This window comes from Limulus polyphemus, unplaced genomic scaffold, assembly GCF_000517525.1.
Source record: "Limulus polyphemus unplaced genomic scaffold, Limulus_polyphemus-2.1.2 Scaffold2421, whole genome shotgun sequence".
Classification (NCBI taxonomy): domain Eukaryota; kingdom Metazoa; phylum Arthropoda; class Merostomata; order Xiphosura; family Limulidae; genus Limulus; species Limulus polyphemus.
The window spans coordinates 68072-81046 of NW_013668031.1; the positions used below are offsets into that span (position 1 = coordinate 68072).

Consider the following 12975-nt stretch of genomic DNA (forward strand, 5'->3'; position numbering starts at 1 on the left):
TACTTTGAGTTCCGTGTAATTTATGAGTCTGTTAGTTTCAAGCTAGTGAGCAATAAAGTGTGTGTTTTGCACTCGTCGAGAGCAAAGTTAGAGATTATGAATCGCTGTGATTTATAGCATGCATTATAAAAGTTGTTAAATTTAAAGTGACTAGAAACGTACTGATTGTGGAACTAATGTGTACTAAAAGTTTGTATTGAGGAAGAATAAACTGGTTTAATCAAGAAAGGACTTGTACCACTGAAGATCCTCGGAAAGAATTTCTACCAGAAACAAACAAACAAGCAGATACGTAACAATATATATATATGACATTTATCTCCAAATACAATTTTTTTATTTCTCAACTTTTTCCTTTACAGCTTCTTCATGAGTTTGTTGTCCTACAGTAGTGAACAAAGAGCTTCTAAAGAAACTTTGTGGTAAAATACTAATTTCTCAAGATAAACAAAATCTCTTCATAATCTTTCATATTTGTAAATGCTTGCAGTTTATGATAAACTGAACACTAATTCTGATAAAGGAAAACAAGTTCCCAGTTGAATGTTGACATTTGTAGTCCATTGCAGTAAAAAGAAAAATGCAAAGCCAGTTTTCAAACATTTTCATTTACTATGTAATATAAGCTTTGATACATGTTGCTATACAAAGAGATCAATCTGTCACTGGTTGAAAAGAAATAAGTACTTAAGTTAAAAAAAATTTAAACATGTTAACACATGTGAGGATATTGTGTACACTTATATAATAAATGTATGACACTAAGATCTTAATCAAAAATTGTCATACAAATAAAATATACACTTAAAAAAAACAATTTAACTGGTAACTTAAAAGAATGAGACAATAGTTTGTAAAGCTAGTTCATCGAAATAGATCAAAGTATAACTGTTGTAAGTGTCTATATAAAACATACTGATTGAAATAGTGAAACTCTATATCTATTAGTGTTAGATTTTTCAACAGCTGTATTTTAAAATTGTACCTCAGTGGCTCAGAAGTAAACTTGTAACACTAGAATTTAGGGTTTGATCCTCATTACAGACTCGGTACAGATAGTGCACAAGATAATTTTGTGCTAATATATAAACTTATTTTAAAAGTTTTGTTACGACAGCGGAAGTCATGTGATGCTGGTAACACGTAATGAGTTTCTAGAAGGATCGGGGAACATCAAGAATAATCCAGTATTTGCTAGACGCCCTCTATTCCTGTATATAAGCACGCCAGATAAAGCGAGACAATTAATCGGAATTGGAATCGCAGATAGAGAGATTGAAGATATAGACACGAATATTTGAGTCAAGCGGGTGGTAGGCACCATAAGTAATGCTCGTGAATCGTTGTGAATTATAGCGTGTGTTTAAGTTAAAGTGACTGTGGAAATTAAGTGTATTACAAAGTTTGTAATGAGAAAGAATAAACTAGTTTTATTTAAGAAAGGACTTGTATCGCTGAAGTTTCTCGGAAAGAATTTCTACGGAAAATTAATAAAGGAACAGAAACGTAACAGTATTTTATTACTATACTAGCCAACATAGATTAACTTGTGTATAAAATATCTACTGTCTGTTTTCACAACAATTCTTTTAAAGTGATTTGGCAACTAAAATGACCCAAAGCTCAAACTTGTAGGTGTAACATCTTAGACAGTTGAAAAACATTGTATAACCACCAGCATATGCATGGTAGTTGGAAGAAATGTTGACCAACACCGACTCAACACAGCAGGAATGTACCACAGTAAATAGTCAATCTGATAATTTTGCATTAATAATAAAAACCAATAAAACATGATTAAGTCATATGTTTGAAGAACAATGCTCAATCAGCTTATAAAAGTATATTTAAGTACCAAAATACCCATACAAAACTGGAAAATAGGTTGAAATGAAATATTTAACCTCTTTATCAAAGGATTCAGTTTGTCTTTTTCTTCTACTGCTTGCCTATTTCTCCCTGTTAAAACAAAAATAAACACTACCAGTAAATAAAGTATCTAAATGTTTGACATAAAAAAGTGTGTTAACTTCTAATTAAGTGGTAAACAAGTGATAAGTAAAATAACAAGTTCAAATCGGTTATATATCAATATTAATCTAAGTATAATGTGTATTATGTTGTTTTTTTTTGGTTTTTAAAAATATGCAGCACTGAGTGGAGATGTTTGTAAATATTTTAAGAGACAAAAGACTTTTAGCTCCAGAAAAATGTGGTTTTATTTTCTCCACATTTTGGTTATGTGCATTTATCAGGAGACTGTAAAATAAAAAACAAAGCTTTAGTGAAAATTTAAGTATCTGTCATTTGTACTAGAACTGGTACTGTAGAATATATACAAGCATTTGATAAAGGAGCATAACCAAAGGGTTCAGAAAAGAAAAAAATCTTTCAGAGAAAGTTGATCCTATCTCTCTTTTTCTATAAAAAACTTACTATAGATAAATACCTGTAGAGTCTGAGGTGTGGTGGTTTGAATTGTGTAATAACTATAGATAAATACCTGTAGAGTCCGAGGCGTGGTGGTTTGAATTGTGTAATAACTATAGATAAATACCTGTAGAGTCCTGAGGCGAGGTGGTTTGAATTGTGTAATAACTATAGATAAATACCTGTAGAGTCTGAGGCGAGGTGGTTTGAATTGTGTAATAACTATAGATAAATACCTGTAGAGTCTGAGGTGAGGTGGTTTGAATTGTGTAACAATTATAGATAAATACCTGTAGAGGCTGAGGAATAGTGTTTTGAATTGTGTAACAAGTAATAAAGGGCTTTGTAAATTTGGCAACCAAAATTACTCAAAAGTTATAATCTGTTATCAGGTTTTAACAGTTACAGGTTATCAAGATAACCGTAAAACTGTTAAATAAGAATTTCAATATTTATTCACTATCTATTTATATTTTTAAATTTCACCCTCTTTCATCTTTAAGTTTAACATCAGGTCTTAAGTTCTTATACATAACATCTCATTATAACAGATACAAGAAACATATAACCTCCAAAACGTGAAAAAAGAAATAAATTGTGACTTCTAACTTCAGAATTTTTAACAATACATCAGTCAATAAAACCTTTCTATCATCTAGTCCCATTAGCTTTTTACTTACAGCTTTGTTTAGAGCTTGATTAATGTCTTGTAAAAGATCCTTGGTTGATTCAAGGCCAACAGACAGACGGATTAGATTGTCCGAAATTTCTAACTTTTCTCTATGCTCTTTCGGTAGAGATGCATGAGTCATAAGAGATCTGAAATAACAAATTATTCACAAGAAATCAAATACAGTTTTTTTGTACTGGCACTAGAGGAAAACCTTGTATGAATGGAATTGATGTAGAGTATATGTGTGAGAATTTTTGAAAATATCAAATGTCTTCCTATTGTGCAAAGTGGTAATCTTACCAATAAAAGTACAAAAATGGATTAAAAACCTCTTTGTAAATCAAAAGATACAGAATTTCACACAAACATTTATAAAGCTAATTTCTAAGCTTTTTGATACACGTTATATGGTAATGGTATTATGAATGATTATGGAAAGAACTAATTACAAAAGAAAAGAGACAGTTTACAGCAGAAAAGATGTAATTAATAAGTTTTGTTGAATTTTGCACAAAGCAACTCGAGGGCTATCTGCAATAGCTATCCCTAATTTTGGAGTGATGGACTAGAGGGAAGAAAACCAGTTACTTAATACTATCCACCACCAACTTTTGGGTTACTTTCTACTAACAAACAGTAGGATTGAACATAACATTATAACACCCACAGCTGAAAAGCGAGCAAGTTTGTTGTCTGGTTTCAATCCTATAACTTACAGATTTTGGGTTGAGCACCCTAGCCATCAGGCCATTACCAGGTCCAAATAATAAGTAGTTTTTTCTTTATCATGCATGCAACCTGTACAGTTCTCTACTACAGACTAATCTCATTATGACCCTATAGATGTTAAAATCAAATAAGCACACTCATATAACAGCAGGTAATGTATAAAACTATCAAAGATATGAAGACTTGTAGAATATTTTAGAATAAATTACACTGAGATGTATTAAGAAAAACACTCCTATTTGGTAAAACAATTATTAAACTATTTCGTTACAAGGAGTATATATTCTCTCCTGTCACAAACAGAAGTACAATAAACCAGATCAAACACAATGTAACATTTAAAACTTATACAACTTTTAACAGTGAGGAAATGCAGGTAATCTACTTTTACATAGCATGTACACACTAAGCATGAAATGCTCTATAAAATATTTAAAAAAGTAAATGAATTTTTTAAGAGGTCTTTTTCTTTTATTTTGGTGTTCACTTTGATGGCATAGAACCAAAAGTTGTAAAATACATCTACAAACTCATGTATGATGCAACCAAATTTTAAGGAGATACTTCTTATTAAAAGTCTCTTTTGAATGATAACAGTTTACAATTACTTTTGTGAAAAATCGTATATATTTTTGAAAATGTGCTGAAAAGGTGCTTATGTATGTATGTTTGGGTGTTAAAAGAGAATAAAACTTCTCTAAATTGATAACAAATATTAGTCTTTTAATGATGTATATAGTATATCTGTGGACTTTTGCAGCCTTTTTTAGTGCTGAATATGCTTGTTTCAACCTCATCTTTACCATGACAACTAGAGGCCTACACAATACATTTACAGTGTTTTCATATTTTCTAATTTTTTCAATTCTCAAATTAGTAATTGAAACCAGGAGAGTAAAAAAAAAAGGAGACCTAGATTGGGTGACATAAAACTCGCTGGGTACCTGGGTTTTTGAGTAACCATGCCAACCTCTAATACATACATACACACACACAATGATACTGGATTCTTTTGTTCTAATTAATTAATTACATTCATTAATACTTACGGAATTTCCACAAGGCTTTCTATACATCCTAAACTTTCAGCTAGAGTAAAGAGCTTTAGATTCTTGATAAACTCTTCTGCTTGCTGCAGACCTCCCTTGATGTAAAATGAAACCATTCCACTAAATCCAGTACACTGTCGTACGGCAAGCTCATGTTGAGGATGGCTAGGTAGACCTGATGTAAAAAAAAGTATAACCTTTGAACAAATTATACCAATGAATATTGTTTACTTCCACAAAAAAACAAAGATACTGAATTATAGAAACACAGAAACAAAAGTACATTTTGTACTGATATATAGTGTCTAAAAATTCATTAACTGTCTTAAAACACCTCATTATAAAATCTAATTTTAGCTTATTAAGCTTATTCTGAAACAGTTTAAGTAATCAACCAACTATATTAAAGCTATATGAAAACAGAGCAGCTATCTTACTATATCACACAATATGCTAAGTGATTATGGTTTAACAGTACCTTCCTGCTTTGTTAGCTGTTATCAATGATTTGATAGAATGTAAACAACCCGTCATATACAAAAGTTATATAAAGGCTTGACAGAATAGAGTTTAAACAGTTTAAAAAAAATCATAGAAAAACATATTTCAAATTGAATAAATCAAGATGTATGTATACAGAATAATTTAGCATTAGAAAAATCTTACCAGGATGAAGTACTTTATCAACAAGTGGATGAGACTCCAAAAACCTTGCTACAGCTAAACCATTCTCCATGTGTTTCTCCATCCTCACATGAAGAGTCTTGAGTCCACGATTGACCAGAAAACAGTCAAACGGAGATGGGATAGAACCAAGAGCTAGAACATTGTAATGACAAAGAAAACTGGCATTTTTCATAACCTAATAACATTACATAAAGTAATGTGAACACACTTTTTCCTCCAAAATAGCAAGAAGCAGTGAAAACACTGGTAGTCTAATTATGCTTCATTAACAAAAAAAACTAAAAAAGTTGATTGCAAGTTGATTTAGTAAATATTTTTTTACACCACTTGTCATAGATAACCAAATTTAAATTACCCAGCCTATATTAAGATACTGAGTTGGATAGTTGTAGTTAGCAATTTTAACCAATTATTTTTTATAACTTTATAAATGCTCTTCAGTTGTTGAATTTTAAAACATTTTTAATGTGCTTTAAATAATCAAATAGAGAGAAAGTACTTACACATGTTCAAAATCAAATTGTAAAAACTTTACTTGTATGCTGTGCACAGAAAAAATATATAAATATGGAAAATATAAAAGATATGGAAAAATAAGCCTTTGACTGTAGGAAGGATATGTAAAAAGATACAATATTGTAGACTTCAAGAATTAACAATAAATGCATATTTTAGTATTATTTTCTATCGAGACTCTCAACTGACTTTTGATGAGTAAAACATACAAACACATAAGTGAAAAACATATCAAGTTTAATGTAATGATTATTTGAAAAGGCTGATAGCAACTACTCTTAACTAAGTTTGTTAATGTTAGTTTCAACCGAGTTCTGTTAATGGTGCAGCAACAGATTCTAATTAGGCAAGTTTACTGATATTGCAATTTACCCCCAATTGGAATGACCAAATCCAAATAATTTGATTTACTAGAATAAAGTCTGAGATTTTAAAGGATTCTATCTGAAATAACCCTTCAAGAGATTTTGTAGTTTTTAAATAATGTTTAGACATTGTACAAAATACTGTACTGGTCAGAAGGGTAACCTTATACAAAAGTATGAGAATTACAGAGAATGTTCCAGAAAATGTGAAATGCTCCAAAATGCGATTAGGTAGACAACTTGGTTAGAAATAAATTTTTTTTTAGATATTTCAGACTTATCAAATTTATTAAAATAGCTGTCTAAATAATATTCTTTAATAGCACACGTATCCTTTTCCTTCACATTAATAAAAGCATTAAAACCCAATTTTAAGCACAACAGATACAAACTTACAGTTTTGAAGGTACGCCAGTTTTTCCCAGATGTCAGTTCTGTTGGTCATAATTGCACCCATCAACACATCAGAGTGACCTATTATTAATGAAAGTTTGACCGTGTATTTATTTTACTAAATATTTTATTTTCCTGCAGGTATCATTTCAATTTCTTTGAAAAACTAGAACTGGAAATATTACTTTATTTCTAATAATGTTCATTTGTAACTACACACAAAAAATATGAATGTTACTGACATGACTAATAACCAACATTATAAGCCTGGTCTAACTTTTGAGCATGTATGTATGTATGTATGTAGTAACCTGCAAGCTCTAAATCATAAACCTGTTCATACTGTTTAGACAACACGAGTGTTGTAACTTGAAAAAGAATTCTAAATATCCTTACCATTCATGTATTTAGTTAATGAATGCATGACAATATCTGCTCCTAGACTCAACGGTCTCTACAACAAATAAAACAGAATAGCTTAATAAAGATTTCTCACTAAAAATAATAATCACTAAGGTTCTACATTAATTTAAACAAATGGGTATGTATAGTGCAGTGAAACATAACTGAAATACTGCATTGCATAAACAAGTGTTCTTTTAGCTAAAACATATTATAGCATTCATCACTGACAGTTTACATCTCAATAAAAGAAAATAACTTCAAAAAAGTTAATTTCTCAAAATGGTATCTTTCAAGTTTATGTAATGGTTGCATGACAAGAGGATCAAAGTACATACATTGTTTCAGTAGAACTTTAGACAGAGTAGACATGGTAGGTTTGAGAACTTTAATGAACTGCAACTGCCTGTCGAATGAAAATGGGACATTTCAGCTTCTGTACCGAAGTCTTCTTAGTCTCAGTATAGAAGCCGTAACGTTGTTCCCTTTCCATTCAACAGCTAGTTTCAGTCCACACATACATATAATTTACACTTTTAATCATTTATGTGTAGAATTGATGAAATATTAATTACTGAACCTACAGAATTTCTAATTCAGAATTTATGCATGCTAAAATATGATTTAAGGTGTACACTTTATTTTATTTTTTAAATATAATTATAACTATTTATTTTTAATTACAAAATTTGAAATGTTTTACTTTAACTGCTTTTATTTTCATATCAAATCAAATTATTAGAAATAAAGATACAAGCTTTAAAATCACTGGATTATAACCTAACTGAGCTACTCAAAATTATGTTTTAAGGCTATCTAATTACTTTCGTTACTAGAGTTATTAGTAGTGTGTAGTTACAAGTAAAGTAAACAGTGAAACAGAACAAGTTTATCACAATACTGTAAGAGGTCTAGTTGTATCCCCCCCCTCCATATACATAGTATCCTGGATCACCCCTGTTTTGATTAACAGTTCCTCAATGTATGGATCTCTCACATTGTTTAACATAACTTGTATAAGCCCTGATTGAAACCTTGTTATGGAATGTGGTGTGATAGTTTACTAAAGAAACACAGCTTTGAAAACAGTATATAAAGAAAGTTTGAATATCACTGGATATAGCAAGAAATAGATTATCACATATTACAGAAGAGTAAGCATATAGTCTTCAGAGTTGTTTTTTTATATTTTCTGAAAATGTTATTTTCATTGTGAATTGTTAAAGTACTTGTGTGTTAAATTATATGTGTTTGAAAGCTACAGAAACTTTGAGCAGGAAGATATTAGATAATTAATTGTTGAGATAAGTTATGCTTAGACAGTTTAGAAACAGATTGAATTGGTAACAAAGAAAACTTTATTACAAGTTTAACAAATGTACAATGTTTGGAAAAGGTTCGTCATTAAGTAGTTTATTTACATACAGGAATACATTTACAGTACGAAACAAAGAAGTTACATGACAGAAGATTGCTTAAGGCTTAATAAATGTATATTTTTGATGTTTAGTTCTTTGTTTAAAATATGGTTTTATTGAGTTACAATCCAATCTGTATGGAATGTTTGTCCTATTCAAGAATCACACAAACAAATTGGCTAACTGGCTACTTAATTATTTTCAATTGTAATTATATGTTCCAAATAAACATTATTACCCTTATCTGTGATAGTAAAACATGTTTTCATTATTTAATTATCAATTTATTTGATTTACGGAAGATCAATGTGGGATTACTGCATACCTGAAAAACAAATGTAATGGCAACTGTTTGGTGGTATTTAGTTGACATTAGTGGTTCATTCACCAACAAAAAACAACAACAAATGTAATGGCAACTGTTTGGTGGTATTTAGTTGACATTAGTGGTTCATTCACCAACAAAAAACAACAACAAATGTAATGGCAACTGTTTGGTGGTATTTAGTTGACATTGGTAATTCATTCACCAACAAAAAAAACAACAAATGTAATGGCAACTGTTTGGTGGTATTTAGTTGACATTGGTAATTCATTCACCAAGAAAAAACAAAGCAATATGAATGAAAATAGAAAGATTAATACCATGTTTAGAATAATGCAGTTATTGAAAATGTTAAAATAGCCCACTGATTAATCTATTAGTAAATATCACTAATTACCTGGTTCTATTCAGAACTTGTATTTAAATACATTACATATTGTAACTAAAGCCTCATATAAAGTTATGTAATCAAACACTACTCATGAACAAGGGAAATGGGGCGAGGCCATGAAAAATCTTTTCTTTACCATTGTAGCCACTGTATCAAAATTGTATCACCATTATTCTTTAGTACTTATCTCTGCCACAAGGATAGAGTTCCAGTTTTTTAAAGCACTCTTTAAGCACAATACACAAGTGTGTACATTTTTTCCCATGGAAAAAATTTCAAACCAACATTTAGCAATAACAAAATAAAAAGATTAAAAATTACTTTCTCTAGAATTGCTTCACCTCTACCCCCCCAAAACCCCACTGAGGTTGACATCCTCATACCTTGTGCATAAGGTTACATATTCTCTGCTGGGTTACTGGTTACAGGTTACTGTATTTTAAAGGTACCAGGTTGTTACGTGAATGTTTCTATAATAAATATTCATCAAGATTTCTCGTCTCTTTTCTATTTACTATTGTAAAAACACAGATGTTTTGACATCTTTACTCATCTCCTAAAATTTTTTCTCACATCAGTTTTGTTAGAATCCAACAAATGAGGCTCATTATGAGTAATAAATAAGAACTCAACAAATATCTATCAGGATTGTATGTGCTCATTCATTTCTAAATTAAATTGTTCTTCTGTTCACTAGGAAAAAAAAGAAAGGTAAATGTTCATCCCTGATACATCGTATACAGAATACGTCAAGGAAAAGTTCACCAAGGCATGCCCTCAGAAAAACTAAGTACTTGTATATAAAAGATAATTGTGAGATGGAGAAAAGTTAAAAATGTTATGTTGTGAGGTTAGTTTGAATTTGGTGGAAAATATTAAACATATAACAGAAGAGTTAATATCCACAACCAAGCTAGAAATATTCTCTAAAACTGAATGAATCTGGAATTTTTCCTATATCAGTTTACTATTTTTTAAACTTATGCTATCATAACTCCAGTAACACTAAAGATTCTCACATAAATATTTCAGCAACTTAAAGTAACATTTACTGAAACAGAAGTAAGCATGTAAACATAAAAAGATATTTATCACAAATGTCTCATCCGTGTGTTAGCTTTTCATATCTTGTTCAAGGACAGACATTTTGTTAATTCATACAATGTTGGATTCTATATTTATACTTGGAGGAAAAAGTTCTTGTTTATAGAAGTTTTAAATACCCACTTACACAAATAGCACAGTAATAAAAAATGCACTTGAATTAAGAACTGTTAGTACTTATCTTAAAACTATTATACACTAGGGGGTACATCTATACGGAAACTTAAATAGAACTTAAATGTTAATATTGTTTTTATGTTTTAATTTGACTGAGGCCCAGCCTTGCTAATTTTATCTAAGAATGTTACAATTCAACATTAACCAGAAAAAAAAAAGTTTTACACTCTTTTATTATTCAGATAAAACTGAAATTATCCAATTCCCAATAATAAAATGAAACTCCTGTTATAACCAGATGTTCTTCATTTCCCAACAACACATACAAAACACTGGAACGTAGAGAATAGCAATTAACCCATTAACTGCGGATGACGGATATTTCCGTCATTGAAGTTCTATGGCTCAGCTGCGAATGATGGAAATATAAGTCAATCTCACATATATAACTATAACTCTATGCGAATGACGATAATTACAGTTTTATTGTGATTGATGGCAACTAAGTTTTATCTGCGAGTTAGAAAACGGCAACTGAGCTGCTCCTGCAGCAGTTAATGTACAAGTAAGTGCATTTTTTAACTGGAAGGTGAACAAATTGTGTTTTTACCTGGAAGTAGGAAGACATGAAAGTATTGTCTACAACCATGAATGCTCCAGAATGTTTTTTGACAACTTCAGACACTGCTCGGATATCAACTAATTTCATGGTTGGGTTTGTAGGGGTTTCCATCCATACCATCTGTAAATAAAATGGTTCTATGTATTCTAGTTTCATGTAATTATACAGATAATTTTATGTGTTATCCAAAATACATAAACAGAACATATATATACCTTTTAAACATACAAAAATGTTGGGACATTTTAAATTTAATTGGTCAATGCTATACATGAAATAATCTTTCAATATTCTAACAGTTATAAAAGCATTAATGAGTAACATACATTTAGATTTCAGTAAAATCCAGAGTCAAAATGCCCACAGAAATATGTTTTTGAGAATATAGTAAATCATGAAATATACTTTGGTTTTAATAGAATAAAAAGACACAAACAGATTAAGAAATTATGAGATGGTTTACCCGATGACCAGATAAAAGAAACTAAGAGGTTATACTGGATAAATATATTTAACACTGCTGTAACAGTTATAATGCAAAAGTAAATACAGGAAAACACTAATTTTTTAAACTAGGAAAAAAAAAAAAGATCCTAGAGTTTAATGTGATGAAAAACAAAAATTCAATGTTTCCTTCCAAGTATTCATATTTCCTCAAGATTGATTATCTCTCAAAACAGAAAACATTTACTTATCACTCGTACTTGGATAGATAACACTAAAATTCCAAATACTTCTTGTATATTTCTTCAGTCACATTTTGCATGCAGTAATCAAGTAATAGTTTAAAACAGCCTTAAAAAGGATTTTTCACATCTAGTAGCCAATAAAAAATCTTGGTAGCCAAAAACTTACTGCAAAGAATATATGTTTCAATTTCCAAGTTCATCACAACTTACAAAAAATAATCAGAAACATTTACTTCATAAATAGTAAATATACATACTATTATCTTTAATCGTACACTTACAATTTACTATAACATTTTTTTTTTTTTACACAGTTGTTACCAACTTTATTTTTAATGCATTATTTATCTTTACAATGACTTAACTGCAGAAATAATAGAGGCCACCACAATCAACAATCATGCTGAAGATAGAAAACAGTTTTTCTTAAAAACAATTTGGGTCTGAATGTATTTTTTTTTGTGGGTTATTCTACTCACCAATGCAGATATTTGATTGTCAGTACATGGTTGGTTTTAGCTTTATAAAACAAAACACTAGAGCTATCTTTGCCAGGTTGATAGTGTTTATGCACCTGGCATGTTCTTGAACCAGCCTATGTGAACTTTGACAAAAGAGACAATTATTTAAAACTTTGGATATAACCGTGATAACCAACAGAGTAATGAGCATTTATTCATTTATTTCAATATATTGTTTTAAAACAAGTGGACTGTGTATTGTTTCTTTACTGTTGAAATTTATCACCAGATACCTACTGCAAAGAATCCAGCCCATACATAAAACCTGACAATCCAATGACAAACATTAACTGGAAAGTTGATAAACTACCATACAAAAAAAAAAATTATCTCTATAGGTGTGGGGGATAAGTTAGCAAATTGGATAGAAGAATGGCTGGATGGAAGAAAGAAGGTTGTTACAAATGAAGTTCACTCAAACTAGATTAATATTACAAGTGGGGTACCTCAGGGCTCAGTCTCAGGATCTTTGCTCTTTTTGATTTACATCAGTTACATAAATGAAAGAACGGTCAATACATTACATAAACTTGCAGATGATATT

At 30.2% G+C, this 12975-nt stretch overlaps 1 protein-coding gene across 1 annotated transcript in view; it reads right to left on the reverse strand.

Annotated features, from left to right (window-relative positions):
• Nucleotides 1–589: 589 nt before the first annotated feature.
• LOC106466912 (cystathionine gamma-lyase-like) overlaps nt 590–12975 on the reverse strand; it is a 23112-nt gene continuing 10726 nt past the window's right edge. The window contains exons 5-11 of the mRNA XM_013927221.2: nt 11210–11341; nt 7239–7296; nt 6846–6923; nt 5548–5700; nt 4882–5056; nt 3111–3249; nt 590–1959 (exon numbers count right to left, since the gene is read on the reverse strand). Coding sequence (XP_013782675.1) covers nt 1939–1959; nt 3111–3249; nt 4882–5056; nt 5548–5700; nt 6846–6923; nt 7239–7296; nt 11210–11341 — 756 coding nt within the window. The 3' untranslated portion in view covers nt 590–1938. The remainder of the gene's footprint in view (nt 1960–3110; nt 3250–4881; nt 5057–5547; nt 5701–6845; nt 6924–7238; nt 7297–11209; nt 11342–12975) is intronic.